Here is a 21,383-nt window from a genome sequence, read left to right as displayed (position 1 = left end):
TCGGATGAGGAGGCAGGAGAAAGCTGAGCCCTCCCCCTGTGTGAGACCATCGCCCCTTACCACAGCCTTATCCCAGATGACGGACATCCGCTCCTCCGTGCCATTGGTGCCTTCAGGGATCAGGGTGAAGTTGTCCTTTCCTACGGCCTTCTGGGCAGTGTTGAAGGTACAGTGGGCACTGCCAGTGACCTGGAGATCTCCACTGGAAGGAAAACATACCACTGGCTTTTCACTAATCTTTGACCTCAGATCATCATTGAATGTACTTTTTTTTTTTTTGCGGTACGCGGGCTTCTCACTGCTGTGGCCTCTCCCGTTGCGGAGCACAGGCTCCGGACGCGCAGGCTCAGCGGCCACGGCTCACGGGCCCAGCCGCTCCGCAGCATGTGGGATCTTCCCAGACCGGGGCACGAACCCGTGTCCCCTGCATCGGCAGGCGGACTCTCAACCACTGCGCCACCAGGGAAGCCCTTGAATGTACTTTTTAATGGGCCAGGCCACTGAAAGTTTCTGACTTAACTGTCTTCTCCTCAGGAGACAGGAAATTTGGGAAGCTATGGCCTGAGGCGGAAGCTTCATTCTAACGCTGTGTATCTACGTCTAGTTTGTGAGGTATCTTACGGGTGACACTGCACCACAGTGGAACCCTTCTGCTACCTCATTCATCCCCTTTGGTTGACTTTCAGGATGGCCCTTGTTTTTACCCAGAATTGCCCCCAAAAGCGTCAGGGTGACAATCCCCTGCTGCTGTCCGGCAATCCGAGTTTGGAGAACGAGGTCTCTGTTTGCAAGTTTGCTTCTGCCCACCACGTTGGAACCCGCCGGTCAGCTTGGTGCAAGGAAAGACCAAGAACGGAAGGTGGGAACGAGTCGCCAACACTCACCACGACAGCAGGGAGTTCAGAAAGTCCGGAGTGGTCGGGTCGGGGCTCAGGGGCGGGGAGGTGACAAAAGCAGCAGCCTTGGCCCAGTTCTTGCTCCAGTACTGGGAGCCGTCAGTCCCCAAGCTGGCGGTGATGGGCTCGCCATACACCACGGTCCCTGAGAAACAGAGAGCAGAGCTGAGCGCTGTGCAAAGAGCGGGGAGGAAACCACCACTGCTGGGACTCACTGCCTGCCCAGAGGCCATGGCTCACGGGCCCAGCCGCTCCGCGGCATGTGGGATCCTCCCAGACCGGGGCACGAACCCGCATCCCCTGCATCGGCAGGCGGACTCTCAACCGCTGCGCCACCAGGGAAGCCCTTCTTTTTCTTTAATTTTTATTTTATATGGGAGTAGAGTTGATTAACAATGTTGTGTTAGTTTCAGGTGTACAGCAAAGTGATTCAGTTATACATATATCGATTCTTTTTCAGATTCTTTTCCCATGCAGGTTATTACAGAGTATTGAGTAGAGTTCCCTGAGCTGTACAGTAGGTCCTTGCTGAGTACTTATTTTCTGTATAGTAGTGTGTGTATGGTAATGCCAACCTCCTAATAATCCCTCCCCCTTACCCCTGCTCTTGTAACTCAACCCTCTCCCGCTAGGGGATCCCAAACATTTCCACCTCCTATTCTGTTGATTCCCGAATCTATTCACAATCTCCAGCTCAGACTGCATTCAAACACCCAATCCCGAGCGCCATCTAGACTCTTATTTTGGGTGATGCAGGGCACCTCACACTTGACCTCACTGCTCACCAAAACATGCCCCTTGCTCTCCCAGTGTCTCCCAGCCCTTCTCCCAGTGTCCAGCTCTGGTTAACGAGCTGAGAGAGGAAACAATACGTGACATCAGTGGGATGAAGCATTTGAGAGCAAGTACACAACTCTCCACACCTGCCCAAGAGACAGCCTGGATCCCCGAGTCACCAGCCTGAGGGTCCCCAGATTCACAGCAGACTTTGTAAGAGGGCAAAGGAAAGGACTTTGCACACTTACGTTACTGAGATTTCAGAGTTTGCAGAAGCCTAGCCTAATTCAGTATATTGTCAAGAAAGAATGCTGATTTCCTGATGCTTAAATCACGTCCTCTTCTCTATCCACTCATGTCCAAGCCAGAAAATTGGGAATCATTTATATCCATCGAATGCCAATGCTTTAATGCCTTAAATGCATCCTTTCCTTTCCACTCTGCATACCTTCCCTTAAAATCAGGACTTCCTCATTTCTCCCCAGCTCACCTCCTTCCCCACCTCTTCATCCATTCTCCATGGCACTTCCAGAGTGATCTTCCTAAAACATAATCTTCCCGTGTCACTCTCTTGCATAAAATCCTCCCAAGGAGCCCTTCTGACTTCAAGGATAGAAACAAACTTCTCACTGAAGCATCTTGGCCGGCCTCACATCAAAACTGGTCTCTTCTCTACCATCATCCAAAAACTCCATCCCGTCCTCCACTCCAATAATCCAATAATCATTTGGTTTTAAATTTTTTGATTTTTCAGACAAAGACAAATATCATATGATATCACATATGTGGAATCTAATTTTTAAAAAATGATACAAATGAACTTATTTACAAAACAGAAACAGACTCACAGATTTCAAAAACAAACTTATGGTTACCAAAGGGGAAACGTGGAGGGGAGGGATAAATTAGGAGTTGGGGATTAACATACACACACTACTATATATAAAATAGATATGCAACAAGGACCTACTGTACAGCACAGGGAACTCTACTCAGTATTCTGTAGGAACCTTTATGGGGAAAGAACCTGAAAAAGAATGAATATATGCATAACTGAATCACTTTGCTGCATACCTGAAACTAATACAACACCGTATATCAACTACACGCCAATACAATTTTTTTAAAAATAATAATCAATTTTTGATTTTTCCACTTGATGGAGATACCCTTAGGAAAGTGACTCAGTAAATGTGCGTTGAGCTGATTGAAGGGTGAGATATTTTATTAAGTAAAGGCTTCAGAGCTAGAGTTTGATCCCAGGCCAGCCTCACCACCACCGGGAATTCACCTCTTCTACCTGCTCCCACCAAGGGCTCCCCTGCCCCCACAGTGGTCCTGCCAAGTGGGCCCTTTTCTCCAAACCCAGGGCCCTCAAGACCAAACACTCCTCAGTCTGGAATGTGTCTCCTTTCCTCTCCGCGGCCTCTTCCAAGACTTTATCTCTTGGTAACACAGCACTACACCCACTCTGGGACAGCCGCTGCCCTGAGAGCTGGCTCCGGGAGCTGGCCCCTACCCTGACCCCAGCCTCAGGAATCTCACAAAGGACGCTCTGTTCCGCCAGGGAGTGTTAGAGGCCCTAGAGGCCCGGCAGGCAGCTCACTTGAGGAAATCGGTGACAATCCCCAAGCAGGAGGGAGGGCTCCAGCACTCAGGGGAAGCCTCCCTCTGAAGGAAGCCCCAGGAAGAGACGGGTAATGCTCAGAATCACCTGGAAGGTCTCCAGCGTTCCTGACCTACTCAAAGCCTCCCAGGCAGGACTGGGTCAAGGAGCTGCTGGGCAGCTGCAAAAACCACTCTAGCTCATCCCAAAGTAGTAAAACCCCGCAACAAGAAGGCCTTGGCTGCTGTCAGGTACATGTCTATGAAATGCAAATGGCTGAGCAGGCCCCAGCTCCTCCAAGGGCCACAGTTTTCGACTGGAGCATCGGCCAGAATTGGTAGCTCTTCCAAGCCAGCCAAGTCTGGAGGTCCCACTGGCTATTGACTGAGCATGAAGGTGAGGTCTGGGCGAGTCACTAGGAAAACAAAGGATCCGCAACCCTAAAGGTTTCCTGGCTTTGTGGACATGAAACCAATCAAGAGACAGAACTGCCTGGAGAAAAAGAGTGGCTGCCAGTCTTTGGACATCCTTGGACGAGCATCAGTAGTTTCCTGATCTTCCCGTAATTTGATATTCCTCACCCTCTCCCTGAATCCGCACTTCAGTCCTGCCTTTGGAAACTTGAGTACAAGGAGGGGCTGGTTCCTGGAATGTGTCCTGAATCCTACAAGTGTGAGTGCCCTTGACCTCGGCCTTCATCTTACTCTGCAAAATACAAGTCAGATTTGGGTGGAGGAGCCGGTAGAGGAGACAGGGCCCATCCCTTCCATGTCCCGGCCCATGCACCTCGCCGCAAGGGAATGAACTCGGCCTTCGGCCTATGCAAAACCCAGACGTGGGTCAGAATTCAAGGCCACTGCTGACCAGACCTGCCTCCTTAGACCAAGGCAGAGCTAGGACTCCTGGGCCGGGGCCAAGCAAAGATGTGGGCACTTAGAGAAGGAGAAAGACATCTTTCTTTTTTTAAAAACTGGAGTATAGCTGCTTTACAATGGTGTGTTAGTTTCTGCTGTGTAACAAAGTGACTCAGCTCGATGTATACATATATCCCCTCCCTCCTGGACCTCTCTGTCACTTCCCGCCTCATCCCACCCATCTAGGTCATCACAGAGCACCGAGCTGAGCTCCCTGTGCTATACAGCAGGTTCCCACTATCTATTTTACACATGGTGGTGTATATATGTCAATCCTAATCTCCCAGTTCGTCCCACCCTCCCCTTCCCCCTCGTGCCCACATGTCCATTCTCTACATCTGCGTCTCTATTCCTGCCCTGCAAATAGGTTCATCTGTATCATTTTTCTAGATTCCACATATATGCGTTCATATATGATATTTGTTTTTCTCTTTCTGACTTACTAGAGTCTGTCATACAGAGTGAAGTAAGTCAGGGAGAAAGCCATCTTTGCAGCTCATTCCTGCTTTGCCCTGTTCAGGGATTCAGAGGTCCTTGCTGTCTTTTGGGTTTTCTTCTTTTCGGCCCCCAAAGGCAGGGCAGGAGTTACACCGTCCTGAGGAGGCCTCCACCTCTGCCCGTTTTATAAACACTGTACCTGAGACAGCCATGGATGGGGCTTCTGGACCTCGGTCAGGCCGCAGACATCACTGCACTGCATGCCGGAAATAATTACCACTAATAATAATAAACCAGCAAACAGGCTTCACTGGCCTTTCTGCCCTCTTCCAAACACACTTCTGATGTTTTCTTCGTGGCAGTTAGATCTTCATGCTCTCCTTCTGCGGGGAAAGTCTAAACTGAAGGATGTGATCCCAGGCCGGCCTTTGGCAGGCTCCCTAGGATGGCTGGGAACAGCAGGGCTGGGGGTGGTATTTATTTACAACGGGCCTGAGCGCATTCATGAAGAATAAAGGAAGGCTGGGGGTTAGATATGTTTGACAGCTTCCGCCCGGGCAGTTAGTCATTTCCCATGAACGAGAAGCAAGAGGACAAATCCAGAGCAGAAACAACGGAAAACCGTGTGTGTGTGTGTGTGTGTGTGTGTGTGTGTGTGTGTGTGTATTTCAAAACACAGCCACAAAAGCACAGTGAGAAACTACACAAACACTGGGAATTCCCTGGCAGTCCAGTGGTTAAGACTCTGCGCTTCCACTGCAGGGGGAGCTGGGTTCAATCCCTGGTCAGGGAACTAAGATCCCGCAGGCACCTTGACATGGCCAAAAAAACAAAAAACAAAAATCTACACAAATACACACACACACCACTCTCCCTCTCCTCTCAGAGACCCCAGGCCAGAACTCAACACCCTGGCACCTGTCCATGGATAACCCTGTCAGATTTTGGTATCAAGAGTGGTTCTAAAGGAACAGAATCTTAAAGTTTTCTGAACTGGCTCTGGGGTTTCTGAAGTTGGCTCTCTAATCTGATGTGATTTAAAGCACTAATGACTCCACTCCCACTAGTTAAGAGAGCACTGATAGTACATGGCGTGATGGGGCAAAAGAAATGCACAAAACACCACACCCAGTACTTAAAACAGGCAAAGTTCTGGGTAACTGTGTACTTGACACCTTAGAACATTTTTGTCAAACCGAGTATAACAAGATTAGCTGGTTGTTCCTAATTACACTGGACAAAGTGGGGAAAGGCAAGGATGACTCAGGGATTCAAATTCCCAGCTCAAGGGTCCCATAAATGACCCAAACGTTTCTACATCTGCCCCAAAAGAGATCCTCATCTCCAGTAGCCTAAACCAGCTGAAAACTGAACCCAGAGTCTCACCCTGCAAGTGGCTGAACTGAATTCCCAACTTGCAAGCATCTGCCATTAAGGTGAGGGTATTTGGCTGCAATGGCAACTCTTCCGAGTCTCCAGCCTGCCAGCCCACCCTGTAGACTCCAGACTTGCCAGTGCCCATATGGCATGAGCCAATTCCTTAAAATGTGTGTGTGTGTGTGTGTGTGTGTGTGTGTCTGTGTGTGTGTGTGAGAGAGAGAGAGAGAGAGTGCGAGAGAGCACGAGCGCGCGAGCGCGAGCGAGAGCGATTGGTTGTGTTTCTCCAGAGACCTGACCAACACAGATCTTGGTGAGATTTTATAACATTCACAGCCCAACCCATGGGCCACTCTCTGGGTTCAAGATTACTAGGTTGTGCATTAACTTAACACGAAAGAATCGTCCCCCAGGTTGGGTCAGTCCTCACGGGGCCCGTGACCATGTGCTTCTCATTACATCGCCACCATTCCCACTGACCCGCGGGGCATAGGAAGTCTCGTCTCAAGTTTGGGTTGTGAACGTTTCTGCATCTGGGTTCCGGGGGTGGGGAGGGGGGAGAAGGGGGAGGGGTGTGCACGGGATGAGGTCATCAGGCACTGCCTACACGCCACCACTCACACACGGAAGGCATCAGCGCCATGCTCGACCCCTCACGTGGACAAAATGCAGACGGAGGGTGCCTGTTCGCAAGAAATCCCGACAGTCGGTGGAAAGAGAGCTGCCCCGGAGTCTGGAACTAAGGGTTCTATTTCCCACGGGCTGGATGACCTGGGGCAAGATAGTTAATCTCCGCATTGCAGTTTCCTTTCTGTGACATGAGCCTATTACATCGACCTGTGTCTACGGTCTTTTGAAGAGTGAAAACTGCCCAAGGTATCGTGGTGCTGGCTGTGTCTTCATTTCCTTATCTGCAGAGTGGGGTTGGTGACACGTTGTCCTGTGGAAGGACACAGAATGAAGGAAGCAGCACAGGCAATGCAGCCCCGTGGAAACAGTCCTCACTCACGCTCCATCTCACACCTTCACTTACCTAAACACCTCCTGTCTTGGACTTAGGACCTGCAGGTCTCTGGGTGGGAGGCACATGGAGACCAGCAGGGGAGATGCTACTGCTCTAGCCATTGATGGAGTTCTGGTTTTTCAACGGGTCACATTCGCACAGAGATGCTGAGTTGCTTTACACAGCCTGACCCCTCTAAGACCGGGTAGGGGGCTGCACTGCGTGTCTGTGAACAGTGGCACCTTCCTCTGCGCTCTAACCATACTTGGCTCGCACCTCTTTGATAAACTATTTCCCATGTGACCATCTGCTCCTGCACCCTCCCACTGCTAGTAAAGGAGCTAACAGGGCTGGGACCATTTCTCACCTCCAGCTCAAACGCCTTAAGTATCACATAGTAAAAGTTCGTGGAATAAATAAGGGAACTCTCTATTTTACAGGGGAAGAAAAGGAGCCACAGCATGTCGGCAGCGTCCCATACTTGCCTCCAGGGTCCAGGTCAGAGGCATCTTTGCTTTGCTCTTCTAACAAGCCCAAAGTTAAACCAGCCCTTCACTCTTTAATCATCATAGTAGTAGGTACCGTTATTTCATAGCCCTTACGTGCATTATCTCATTTAAGCATCATCCTTTTGCCTTTGTCACCTCTACTATCCTCCCCTGAAGATGGAAAATGAGACCTAGAGGTGGTAAGTCCCCTGCCTACCATCACTTGCTAGTGCCTCGTGGAGCTGGGATTTCATCCAGGACAGGATACTGATCCCAGAGCCCTAACGCTCAATACAGCTTTATGGTGTATTGTATGTATATGTTATGTACCACTGAAGTGGTCCCTTCTTGGTGCTCAGCCCCCAATACACACACAGGGTCTAAGTCATAAAGACAACAGAACGACATCCTGGGGTGCTGAGTCGTGGATATTTGAGAGGGCCTGGACTCCAGCTCTGCGTCTTCAGTTGGGAAAACTGAGACACAGAAAGGAGAAAGGAGCCTCAGCACTGCCGGTAGGGAGGCCTGGAGCCCAGAGCTCCCTCTGCAGCCCCAGAGCAGGGCCAGTGCCACCTGCCCCAGAACCGAGACACCTCCATCTTGAAATTCAGACAAGTGAGAATCCGAATTGGAAAACATGGCCTCGGTGTTTCAATTCTGCTAAATCGAATGTTTAATTATATTAAAACTATATTAAAATGTTCGCTTAACTTTCTATCTCTAATTTTCACCTGGGTATGGTACGGTTACTAAAATAAGCAGCCCCCAACTTCCCCTTTGCACACGTCGTGCCAGCTGTCCACCCCACCCCGCTACATGGAAGCAGCGATTCTGTGATTAGCGTTGGGTGCTCAGGCTGATTCCCGTATTGCAAATGTGTGCCTGGGTGATAAAGGGCCCAGGTGAGGGAGGGTCACCGACAGTAATCATCCACATGTCTCCTAGAAACAACTCAGAGCCGATTCGAAGCGAATGTTCCATTTCAAAAAGGCAGTTCCTTCTAGCTGCCAGGAGAGGGCAGGTTTCCAAAAAACTGGTATCGCAGCAACCATTTCATGAAGAGCCTAAGGACAAAGGCCCCAGGGGAGCTGCAAAGAACAGGGGCTAGGAGTTCATTGCTGGGTCCATCTAGAGGCTGTCAGCTCCTGGGACGGGCTGACTCAGTGGTCATTGAGCAATTTGTTCTAAGTCTTGCACCAACTCACCCACCAGTGAAAAAATCCGGATCCACGTGGATCACACCCCACAGAGAACCAGAAACAAACCAGAGAGGTCAGACTTCTCCCTTGCTGACAGAGAAAGAAAGACACATGGGGAGAGATAAAGGAATCAAAAAAGAATGAGGGGTCGGGGGGAGGGAGAGAGAGACACCAAGAAAGTGGCACAGAGACCAGGAGAAAGCTAGAAGAAAGTCAAGAGAGAAATGGAGACACCGAGCTGGAGAAATGCAAAGAGGCAATCGGGTTGGGAAATAAAATGGGGAAAGAGGGAGGAAGGAAGAAAGGAGGGAGGGAGGGAGGGAGGGAGAACTCTTCTATGATACTCATGTTCTGATCCAGACAAGATCCACCCCAAGTCCACTAAACAGGATCAGGCTTTCTTTCTGTAAGTGGAGCTACACTCCCAAGCACAGACCACGTGGTGTGATCACCCGTACTCACAGTCAAAGGCAGGTTCAGTAGGGCTGTGCTGCATTCATAATGCATTAAGGTGCTCACAGCACATCTCCTGGAAGCAGCACTTAGTAAATTAGTTTCCAAGAACCTTCCCGCTGGAACAGAGGACCAGCCTCAGTCCAGAATATATCGCTATAATCTACAAAAAGCCACTCCAGCACGAGGAGAACAGGACACGAGGGCGGCCAGGGCAAAATCCCCATCCTACGCCCCCATGAGACTCTCTCACACACCCCAGCGGAAATCACTACCAGCCACGGAGGGGAACGGTGCTTAGCCATAGAAGGTTCCCCAGGATTCTGTGGCGCATGGACTGACGTCATCTGTGTATGTGCCTGGTCCATTTAGACTGCGTCAAACGAACTCCGACTTCTCTACAGAAGTGGGGGCAGGAGGCAAGTGTGCCCGTCCACCCACCCTGCGCTGTGCGCGGCTTTAAATAGATGCCAACACGGCCGCGGCCCCGGAACACAGCAAGAAACTGGAGCTCCCCGCCGTGCCCAGCTGTAATTAGGTTAATGCTGGAACGTGAGGAGAGCAGAACGACCCACTTGGCAGGAGGGGTTGGAAAAGCAGCCCTCCCCCCCGCCCCCGGAACCTGCGCGCAGTCAGACCGCAGGGGGCGCTTACCCTTTTTCCGGGCCTGGGCGATGACTTCCGCGGCACTCTTGCTCATCACCTTGGTGATGTACAGGGGGCAGTTGGTCTGGTTGGCTATGGTGATGGAACGGTTCACGGCTTCAGCCTCGACCTGCAGTAGAGCATCCAAGCGTGAGAACTGCACCCACGCTCAGTCTGTCCCCCTGAGCCCGTCTCTACCCTCCTCCCACCGGGAGAGGCCACGGTGAACCAGAGACCACTGTGTCCTCAGGGCTCTACCGTGAGTGGCACTGCAGGCGGGGGATGTGACGTGCCCAGTGTCACTCGATATTGATTGGTTGAAAGGATGGGGCAATTCCTTCCTGGCCCTTGTGGATGATTCTAAGCGTGGTCAGCATCGGCTGGGGTCTGTAAGACATGCAGATTCTCAGGTGCCTCGGGCCCTCCCCCAGACCCACAGGATCAGTAACTCTGGGGGTGGGACCCAGAAATGTGGCTCTTATGGACCCCAGGTGATATTTACACTCGCTAATGTTTGAGAACCACCATGCCTGGAAACCAATGGCTCCCAGTTTGGTGCATTCACTCCAGGGGCATGGTCTCCAGTCAGAACATTCAGTGATGAATTTTTGAGTTGGGCTTCTGTCCCACGCCCACAAATGAAGCCAGCATCATCTAAGAAACAATGCGACCTCACAGGGCTCTGGGAACGGAGCAGGCAGATTTGTGTAAACCAAAGGCCCCTCTGTATAGGCAAACCAATCATCACCAGCCACAGACTGGTACACCCTTCAGCACGAGATGGGAGGGCTGCTCTAACCAGAAACCTGATTCTTTAAGCAGGATGCTTCAGTGAATGATGTAATCCCTTGGCATTACTGCTAAATAACCCCAAGGGATTACCGGTCAGGTGAGACTAGCTCTTAGACCGTTATACCGTACAGGGGAATCAGCAGTGTGTGCCTGGCATGAGCAGCTGAAGGGGCAAGTGAGACGATGTAACAGAGGACCTCAGAAAGCCTTTTGCTCTCTCCCGGATCCGGGCAAAAAGGCTGGCTCCAACTCTTTCAGGCAAGGGACTGGGTCCTCCTTGGTTTGTTGCATCCTCTGGGCAGTTCTCCCGGGATAGCACCTGGTACCCAGCAGGTGCTCAAAAATGTTTACTGAGCAAATAAGTGACTTCATTTTGGGTTAATGGTTAAAGCTAGGCTGTTCCATAAAGAGCTGCTACTTTTCATAAGAAATGACCAAGCTCTGGACTGAATCATCTTAGCTAACCAGTCTCTACGGCAGCTCGGCCAAGAGCTGAAGTTCCGCAACTGCGCTAAGGGGTGATCTAATTTAATATACGAGGACATCCTTCACATTTGGTCTCTTGGGCCTCAACTATGTGAAGAGAGATGTCTCGAGACGCAAAGGCAAACCAAACAGCTCTTGAAAAAGCTCATTAAACATCCAAGTGTTTCTAATTCCTGGCATAGCTGAACAATCGGCCTCCCCTCTCCTGGGCTCCAGTTGCAACACAAGGGCCTCCAGCCCAGGCAGCACGGAGGAGGGACGTCTTGCATCTCTGCGGTCACCATAAAAGTCCACAGGGTGAAATGCAAACAGGACGCCACTAGAATCTGCATGGCTTCCAGGGGTGCAGGTGACTGCCCAAATTCACTGTCCCAACCCAGACTCTTCTGAAAGCGAACAGAGGCGCTATTCATAACTTCACGGGGCAACGGGTTTGGACCAGGACTGCCCCGGGGGAACCAGAATGCACAGTCATGCTGATTAGGGAGTAAATGGAGCAGAAGTGCCAGTTCTAGGGGGCCCTACCCTGGAGCACTGGCTTCTGTGAAGACTGCTTTGGTGGGAGAATCTGGGCCCCAGGGCCCTGTCTGGATTGGCTCATCCGCTGGAAGGTGAGCTCTGAGCCCTCCCCACCCCGTAGTCGGGCAACTGCCGTGAGGGCAGAGGCTCTAAGGTCACCTCGCGGAGAGAGAAGGTCATGTAAACCCCACGTCTCCACGTTTCACCCAGAACCATGGAAGGATCCACGTGTACCGTTCTGGTGCACATGTGTATGCCTCCGATATTAAACATAAACTGTCTCACACACAGTGAACTCTGGCTTCAATATTATGACAACAGTATTACAGTTTAAACATAAAATTTTGTATTTGTCTCCTTACAGAGCTGTCAGGGATTTAGGGGGTCACCTGAGCCCTGGTTTCTGGTTTTAAAGATGGACCACCCCAAGGTCCAGGGAGCAAAGCAACCTATACAGGCACGCACAGAAGTGTCAGTACATGACACTCCCCTTGCGGCCCAGGTCCCCAGCTGTCTGCATACCCCAGCCATCCCATGCTTCAAGGCCCAGTTAGGAGGCTCCCTCCTCCATCAAGAATTCTGTCACCCTTACCTCCAGTGCCCCACTCTCCTCCCAGACACCAGTCTTTGTGTGTGTGTGTGTGTGTGTGTGTGTGTGTTCTGTTTGTTTGTTTTGTGCCACACCACACGGCTTGCGGGATCTCAGTTCCTCGACCAGGGACTGAACCCAGGCCACAGCAGTGAAAAGCCAGAATCCTAACCACTAGGCCACAAGGGAACTCCCCAGACACCTGTCTTACAGCTGTAACTGGCTCAGAACTCCATCACATGCCACGCCCCTACTTACTTTGCATCTCCCCCTTCCTCCCCAGCTTGTCTGGAATCCCTCTCAGAAGGGACCACTTTCTCATCCACTTCTACGTCCCCCACAGGCCTCCATCATAACACATAACAGTGGTGCTTGGGTACCACTGACGGACAGGAGGTTTCTAGATTTCCACATCCCCTATCGTCTCCCTCTCAATCTTCTCAGCTGAAAACTGGGGGAAATCCGACTGGCAGTCTCACACGGTTGGGTTGGAAAGGCCAGCAGGAAGAAGAACAGATTTTGTGTGGTTCAAGCACAAGTTAACTCAGTTCCCTCAGAATGCATCCATGTTTTATCCTAATTATCTCTTACAGAGGTTTAACACACTGTTAACAGATTCCTGGCGATGAACTAAAAAACCACCCCCAGCAGCCAAGGGAGAAGGGGGCGGCTGGCGCCTGGCAGCTCACAGGGCTGACCTAGAGGTGCACCTGCTCAGGGGAAGCACCACATGCTGTGCCCGGCCTAGAGTCGGTGCCTCTGAATCAGCTGAGAGGCAGGTGACCGTGGAAAGCAGACAGAAGAGAAAGTCCCCAAAGCAGCCTCTCGTGAGACCACAGGACCCTCCCGAGGAGCCAGAAGCTCCCCGTGTTGGAGCGTTGCCGCTCTGCCAGCCCCTGAAAGAGCCTTCCCAATCTACGGCTGGGGATTCTGAGGTTCGCAGTACAACAGCGGCTACAAGAGAACTCTCCCGGCCTCGATGTGGAAAAACAGGTTTGATGTTTGTGGTCAAAATAGCAACCAGGACCCCTCTCCTCTGATAGCTTTGGCCTGTTCAGTAAACCCAGGGCGGGCTTGCTTTCTATTTGGGGTTTGCAGGGACCTGGGGATGCAAAGGAGACGGTGGGGGAGACGGAAGCAAGCCCCAGGGAAGGCTCTGAAATGGAAACAAGTGCGCGGCTCTCACGAGGAGCCCCAGGTATCAGGAAGAGGGGCGTTTGCTTTTCCCAGAGGACAATGCCCTCTTCCTCTTCCCAGCTGATCCAGCCCAGCCACCGGATGAGGTGAGAGTCCACTTTCCAATGAAGCCCAGCCCCAAGTGTCACCACCTGGTTACACACAGGCCTGCTGGCTTCCGGCAGGATACTGCTTGCACTTTCTAGCTCTCTGATGCTAAACTTCACACCCCCCGTGATTTCTTTACACGAGACACACTTCACTGCAGGACACCTCCGGGCAGCACCACACAAAGGCAGCAGAATGGAATGGGTCCCCTGGATCCAGCCGTGCAATGGACTGAATGGCGTCCCCTGGAGTTGTGAGAAGGAGGCTGTGTTGCGTTGCCCTCACAGGACGCTCTAAAGCTGAAATGTGGGCTGTTACGCACAGTGTCTGGCACCTCTGGGTACTCAGGAAATGCTAGCTCCCAGTGGGGCTTACAAGGAAAAGAAGGGAGAGGCATCCCTCTGCCCCTCCTGGAGACCTTGCAGCTCCAAGGCTGGATCCCAAAACTGTTTCAAGACTGAACGCAGGGCCAGCCACCTCCAAGGAGGATGGGTCTGGGGACCGTCATGCCTGCGCCGCCCTTCCCACTCCCACAGCTTTATCCAGGGAGATGCGGTTAAAATGATCACCGAGGCCAGCCTTGAAGGGGAAACAAAGGCACAGAAAGGAATCTTCGGAGTATCTGTGCAAGTACCCCTCTCACCCAGCAACTCCCTCCACCTGTTTCCAGGAGGAAAAATCCTAATTTTAAGTCACCATCCACTCCCGTGATGATTTTATCTGCCCCCTCTGCCTGTCTCTTTTCCTGGAAGGACAAAAATCTATTCATTTCCACGAGACCCCCAGCATCCTCTGCTCAGAGCTGCCAAGTCCTCCAACGCCTGACCTTGAGCCTTTCCTTAAAGAGCCAACTCCTGAAAAGCATTCAGAGACCACAGATTCTAATTTAGAAAAACAGGTGCTCTGTCACATAAGATGTGAGCACCCCCTCCTCACTCACAAGCCTCGCCACCCAGGACGGTGACTCTCAGCGTCGGGGCCAGCAAGAACCCTGCTCTGAACTCTCCCTCCTCGATTTTGAAAGATTCTGTCTACCACACCCTGCTGATTATGTTATACCCTGTGCAGACTTATCACGGAAAAACTTACAGTCCCCCTTCTGCTTTCTAGACACTTAGAAGAGCTGTTATGGTAAGATTCTGGAGGCCCTGGTTTATGAACCACAAAACCCCAACTGCTGGAGGCTAATAAAAAAGCTGTTTGTGTCTGTCTACCCAAGAAAGGGCTTGAAGAATTAGAGACAGAAAGAGGAGTCTTTAGGCTAAACAAGCCATACTGCTTTACCCCACGGCACAGTCTAACCCTTCACTTTGCCTGTGTAGACACTTCTCAGTGGGTGATGTGACTTCTCAGAGGAACCAAAACCAGCACCCGAGGAGCCCAATTCTCAACAGGCAGGAAGTGGGTTCTCCGTGGCTCTGGTGGCGCCTGCCCCAGAACAAGGATTCACGCATTCCATTCCACAGACGCTCACCTCCTCGGGCCGGCTCAGCACATGTCCCTCAGGGCCCGTGATGCCCAGATCCAGGATCCGCTGCTGCTCCTGCAATGTTTAAAGAAAAGCAGACTTTCAGGGAGAGCTGGACCCCAGATGGCTCTGACTGCTGAGACGTGGGTAAAAATTACTCGGGCAAGACCTCAAAATGGCACGCTGGGGCTTCCCTGGTGGCGCAGTGGTTGAGAGTCCACCTGCTGATGCAGGGGACCCGGGTTTGTGCCCCGGTCCGGGAAGACCCCGCATGCCGCGGAGCGGCTGGGCCCGTGAGCCATGGCCACTGGGCCTGTGCGTCCGGAGCCTGTGCTCCGCAACGGGAGAGGCCGCCACGGTGAGGGGACCGCGTACCGCAAAAAAAACTGGCACGCTGACCACTCAGCTCTCATCCCAAGACCCCACGAAGAGAGGGCACGGTACCCTGCTTCCACTGCTGCCCGAGCTATGACAGATCGGTTCCAGCCTCCCAAATATGTGCAGCTGTCCCCTGGGATGCCGAGAGCCAATGTGTCCCCAGCCCTGGGCTACAGTGTAAAACATCTATACGTGGACATCCACAGGCAGCCGCGTCACAGCGCCGAGAGGAAGGACTTCTCTGTGGAAAGGCTACACGTCCTACAGAAGATGCCGAGCGGCACGGCACGTGCGTCCCCAACATTCACGCTGTCAGTGAGGCTGTTTGTACAGTCCTACTGGCTCACTCCGCTTTTCCCCACCGGAGCTGAGCTACGGAAGCTGCTCCACTCTCGAGCCTGCCTCTCACCCTGTGGGTCACATCGAGGTGATGAAGAGAAAGCACATACCTCTGCAATGATGTCACCGTTTTCCGCGTGGACTTGAGCAATCGCTCCAATGTCCCGGATCACACTCAGGACTTCATAGATCTGAGAGAGGAAGGGGGTGGGATCAGAGACGGGGACCTCTGTCTTCCTGGTCACAAGTACAACACCTCCCTGACAGCCACAGGGACCAGCACAGGGACCCCTCGCTGCTTCTGTTAAGGCCACGCCCGAGGGCAGTGTTTCTGGCCACAGGTGGCAGAGCAGGACCTCTCGGTAATTAACCGATAATTAGCAGAGGCAGCGTAACCTAAAAGGGCTTGAATTAGGAGAAGCTCTCGGGTGACACCTTCTCTGCACCAGGTTTGCTAAAGAGGGTCGGGGAACACCTCTCGGCCACACTGGCCCACGGCAGGTGGCCGATTCCAGAGCTTGGTGGAACACCTGTCCTGGGGGACCAGGGCACTGGGTTCGTACCCTCCCTAAAGGGAGTTACATCAGGGGCTTCACCCACCAGCCATTTCCCTTGAGCACTCACTGGAGGCAGCTTTCAAGACAACAGCAGTGGTCCGAACATACCGAATGCCAGTGAGCAGGCTTTTCTCACCTGGGAATCCGTTAGCTGGAAGCGATCTTTGAAAGCCATGTACACGAGGAAGGAATTTACCCCTAGTGGACAGACAAAACAGAGAGGTGGAGACGTGACAAACAGATAAACCAATAATCTGGAAGAGAATAAGGAAGGAATCATATTATGCATATGTATGCAGAGAGACAGAAAGAGAGAGAAAGAGGGAGAGACAAAGAGAGACAGAGATGGAGACAGAGAGAATGATAAGGCGAATGTGGTAAAACGTGAACAACAGGCGAATCTGGCAACAGGGTGCGTAAGGATTCTTTATAGTATTTTTACAATTTTCTCTAAAGTTAAAACTGTATCAAAAGTTTAAATTGCCCGTATCTGTACACCCATGTTCAAGCAGCATTACTCACAATAGCCAAGAGGTGGAAGCAAAATGCGTCTGTGGAGGAATGGATAAACAAAATGTGGTCCAGCCACACGATGGGATACTATCCAGCCTTAAAAAGGAAGGGAATTCTGACACAGGCTACAATATGGAGATGAGCCTCGAGGACATTCTGCTAAGGGGAATACGCCAGTCACAAAAGGACAAATACCGTAGGATTCCACCTATAGGCCAAATTCATAGACGCAGAAAGTAGAATGGGGGTTGCCAGGGGCTGGGAGGAGGGAGAAGGGGAAGTTATTGTTTAATGGGTACAGAGTTGCATTTTGGAACGATGAAAAAAGGTCTGCAGACGGATGGGGGTGATGGCTGTACAACAATGTGAATGTCCTTAACGTCAATGAACTGCACACTTAAAAATGGTTCAGATGGTAAAGTGTACTCTATGTTGTATTTTACCACAATTAAAAGTCAAAAATAAAAGTTCCTAACTGTTGGGACTTTAACAAGAAGATGAATTAGAAGACCCTGCAGATGAAGATCTATAATAAATGTCGTTTCTCTGGTAAACCGATTGCCTTTCAGGCCGATTTTTAAGAAACGTTTCTTTAACAAGAAAAGGGCTGTGAGTGTGACGAGCAGATGTCATGGTTCTCACCCTGGCATTTTAGGGTTCTTGCTTCCAGAGGCACCAGACCAGACATCCCTGCTCAGCATTCGTCACAATGGTAAACGACTGTACTGACAACCTACTAGCCTTGGAGCTTAATTCAAGTTGTCGGGGGTGCTGGAAGCCGCCTTGCTTCAGTGCCTCAGGACATCCCTGCCCTTGGCCCCTGCTAGGCAACAGTTGCTATGAGAACCCTCCAGGCTGATGTGGAGTAAATTTATTATAAGTATTGAATCCATTTGAGTGTCGGTACTCTCAAAAGTGAGAAAGGTCAAGGGTTACCTAGTTGCAGTCACATGGGACCTCCATGCCGCAATGAATCTTAAGGTATCTAACCCAATAGCCTCATGTGAGTTTTTTTTCCTAATTGAGACTCATAAAATTTAAGTGATTTGCCCAAGGTCATACTAGCTAGCTTCTGGAAGAGCAGAGGGATAAACCCAAGACTCCAGATTTTTATTCTAGGCTTTTTCTACCAAATCTATAGATAGCTACCAGATCCATGCCTAGATTTTACTCATAGCTCATGGCATTTCTGGGCCTAGCAGTCCCAGATTAGGATCCAAAGAGGTCAACATGTGACCCCACGTGACCTCCAGTCTACAGCCAAGGTCAAGGAGACGCCCAAAGATGATGTGGTCTGGTAACACCACCCAAACCCCCAAGGTTCCTGTGGACAAGAGGGTCCCAGAGGCACCTTGAGGTGGTTAAGATTTCCCCCAGCCTCCCTGGGAATCTTTCAGAACCCAATCCTTAGAACCTTCCTCCCCAAAATAGTCCTATGGACAAAGACAGAGCCCACAGGTGGTCCCAGAGCCTCATCACCCTCAAATCTACGCTGATTCTTCTGGGTCTGCAGGAAGAGACTGCTCAAGTCCTGTACTCAGGGTCCCGGGCTCTCTCCTAAGACCGCCCAGAATCCTCCCTGGGATATCCATGTTATCCTTTGAGGGCAAATCACTCTCACAGCCTCAACTCTCCAGCCTGGCTGGCGCACACAGCTCGCTCGCACCAGTAAGCTGTGACTAGCTGTCTGGCCACCTGCAATGAGCACGAGCTGCAGCCTACTAAGCCCTCCCTCCTGGCAGGCACGGGGATGCAGAAGGCATCGATCAGCACTCTTCCCAGAAGCTCTCCTTCAGGGCTCAGCCAGCTCGTGGGCTGAGAAGGAAATATCCCCAGAAGGCGCTGGGGCAGCACAACCTACCGTGGTCCTTCACCAGGGTCTCCATCTCCTCCTGGATGCCCTTGTGCCACTCGGTGATGTCCACGTGCAGAGAGTAGTCGCAGCAGGACTTGCTGTCGGCCCATTCCCTCCACTGGTCGAAGGCAGCCAGCAGGCTGGTCCCAGGCTCGGGAACCACATGGTCAACTAGAAAGGAACAGACATGCGTCGTCACCAACAGGAGCTTCAAGGGTTGCGGGCCAGCAGCTCTTTCCCCATTTCGACCCTGAACAAGGGCTTCTTGGGTTCAAAATTGAGATGGTGATCTCTACAACCAGATTCTAAGAATCCACTTAAGTCAGCCGACTACCCAAGAAGGAGAAAGCAGAAACTTGGCACGGCACGACTCCTCCAGTGAAACCACGCACGACCTGCCCTGATCTGATTTCCCAGCTCAAAACCGCTGAAAGCACAGAGCTCAGGCACATTTCAAGGACAATGAGTCCTTACGGACAATGGCAGTGTCAGATGGCTGGCCAGAGCCGGCAAGCCCTTCCTTGTGTTGATAGCTGGCCCGTGAGACGCCCCCTACCAGACGGCAAGGAACTTGAGGATGCTGGACCGGAGCCATGCAGACTGGGCCTTTTAGAAGTTCCCCGGCATATCCACTCTCTCATCACCACTCGGATTTCTGCGGCATAATACCACTTTGTAATTTAAGGGAGATCTTTCATCCTACGAGTTCAAAGCATTTTAAAACTGCGGTTATTGTTATATTATTATTGAGGTAGGCTGATACGGAGGACAGAGGCCTCTGGAGTCAGGCTCACCTGAGTCTCTTTCTTGCCTCCACCCCCCACCAGCAAGGTGAGCCACTTAATCTCCACTACCCTGAGTTTCTGTGCTGGTTTAAAATAGGGATATTACGTACCTCATACATTTGTTACGAGGACTCAATGAGACGGCATGTCAACCTTGTGTCACTCCCCAATTTAAATCCTCCAACGGCTTCCCCTTACTCTTCAGATAAAAATTAAAGTTCCCAACAAGGTCCTCAAGATTTTGGCTTGGCCCCTGCCTACCTCTACAGATCACCCTGGACCACCTACCCCTTGCACTCTGATCTCCAAACACAAAGGCCATCTTTCAGCCTCCTCCCTTCTGCCACATGGCCTTTGCACATGTTGTCTCTCCTAGGTCCTGAAGAGCTCTTGCCCAGTTACCATGATTATTATTACTCATCCTCTGCACACAGACACTGAAATACAAACTGAAATGACGTGTCCAAGGTTGGATCAACCTTACATAACCAAGAAGACAAAACCCAGGACTCTTGATGCCTAAAGCAATGAATCATTCCTCTGAATATTAGATTTTCTACACCCAGGGAAGCAGTTCTCAGCTAAGAAAATGCCAGTCCAGGCAATGCTAGTGAGCTCAGATTTCTGAAGTGGATCAAATCTTGCAGACACTGCTCGACTGTAATCAACTGAGCTTGGCTTCGTATGCCTGAAGATACGGACACCTAGGCTGAATTTTCTTTTGACAAAATTTACTTTTTATAAGTAGTAGCATATGTAATTAAATGGGTAAATACATGGCCGGTATTGTAATACATATAACATATAATGGTACCTAACGAAAGCAATGAGCATATACACTTCTAATACAAGTCTGTTCCATCTGTAAAATACTAACACAGAAACCCTGACAAAGTGATTTCAAGTTTTTTTCTTAAATTGTGTCCCCCCTGCCCCTGGCAAAAAGAAAAAAAAAGAAAAAAGAAAAAGAAAAAAAAAAAACGGATGAAAACCTGACTTTGTAGCAATCGCAGTTTGGGCAGTATCTCCCTAGTCACGCCCCTGGTTTCATCACCTGCCCTCCTCCAAAAAGCCTTTGGTAGCTGTCCACCATCTCTAGAGTGAAATTCTAACTCCTTTTCTTGGTTCCTCCGAAAAGCCTTTGGTAGCTGTCCACCATCTCTAGAGTGAAATTCTAACTCCTTTTCTTGGTTCCTCCGAAAAGCCTTTGGTAGCTGTCCACCATCTCTAGAGTGAAATTCTAACTCCTTTTCTTGGTTCCTCCGAAAAGCCTTTGGTAGCTGTCCACCATCTCTAGAGTGAAATTCTAACTCCTTTTCTTGGTCCTGAAGACCGGTCCCTGCTCATCTCTCCAACATAATCTCTGCCACCTACCCCCTGCTCACCACCTTCAGGCCACCCCAGCCTTACTTCACTCTTTGACCTGCCCAACTCCCCGACCTCCAGGCCTTTGCACAAGCAGTGCTCTTTCTTTGGAAATCCATTCACCTGGCTATTTCCTTGGGCATCTCGTTTTTCTCCCTCTGATTGGGTTAAATGTCACCATCCCAGGGTCGCACCCCCATGTGTAGTAGTTTCTGCATCGTTTCCGTACTTTACTCTCTGATTCTCCCCCTCCCATCCCCTGTCTCTGGGATGTAAACTCCCTCAGAGCAGGGGGTGGGTGCCTAGACATAGAAGTGCTCAATACCTATTTTCAACAAATGAATGAATGCTCCCTTCCAGCTCCCACACCACCCTGCAAGATCAGGACATGCCCTCCTGGGAACACAATCAGATTTTCCTGCTCAACTCCAAGCATAGGTAAGATCATCGGGTGCTATGCTCCTTGAAGTTCAGGGTGTATAAAAATTATCTTGAGAGCTTATTAAAACCCAGGTTCCGGGCCTCCCTGGTGGCGCAGTGGTTGAGAGCCCGCCTGCCGATGCGGGGGACACGGGTTCGTGCCCCGGTGCGGGAAGATCCCACATGCCGTGGAGCGGCTGGGCCCGTGAGCCATGGCCGCTGAGCCTGCGCGTCCGG

At 51.1% G+C, this 21,383-nt stretch overlaps 1 protein-coding gene across 3 annotated transcripts in view; it reads right to left on the bottom strand.

Annotated features, from left to right (window-relative positions):
• The window catches only part of DPYSL2 (dihydropyrimidinase like 2), a 116,506-nt gene that overhangs the window by 12,628 nt on the left and 82,495 nt on the right, over positions 1-21,383 (bottom strand). For all 3 annotated transcript variants that reach the window (XM_032634124.1, XM_032634126.1, XM_032634125.1), the window contains exons 4-10: positions 18,583-18,747; positions 16,345-16,406; positions 15,762-15,842; positions 14,941-15,009; positions 9,806-9,926; positions 885-1,041; positions 61-202 (exon numbers count right to left, since the gene is read on the bottom strand). In XM_032634124.1, the coding sequence (XP_032490015.1) occupies positions 61-202; positions 885-1,041; positions 9,806-9,926; positions 14,941-15,009; positions 15,762-15,842; positions 16,345-16,406; positions 18,583-18,747 (797 nt within the window). The remainder of the gene's footprint in view (positions 1-60; positions 203-884; positions 1,042-9,805; positions 9,927-14,940; positions 15,010-15,761; positions 15,843-16,344; positions 16,407-18,582; positions 18,748-21,383) is intronic.

The sequence above is a fragment of the Phocoena sinus genome, chromosome 6 (genome assembly GCF_008692025.1).
Source record: "Phocoena sinus isolate mPhoSin1 chromosome 6, mPhoSin1.pri, whole genome shotgun sequence".
NCBI lineage: Eukaryota > Metazoa > Chordata > Mammalia > Artiodactyla > Phocoenidae > Phocoena > Phocoena sinus.
The sequence above is the reverse complement of the archived record's forward strand: the minus strand, read 5'-3'. Positions and strand labels throughout refer to the sequence as shown.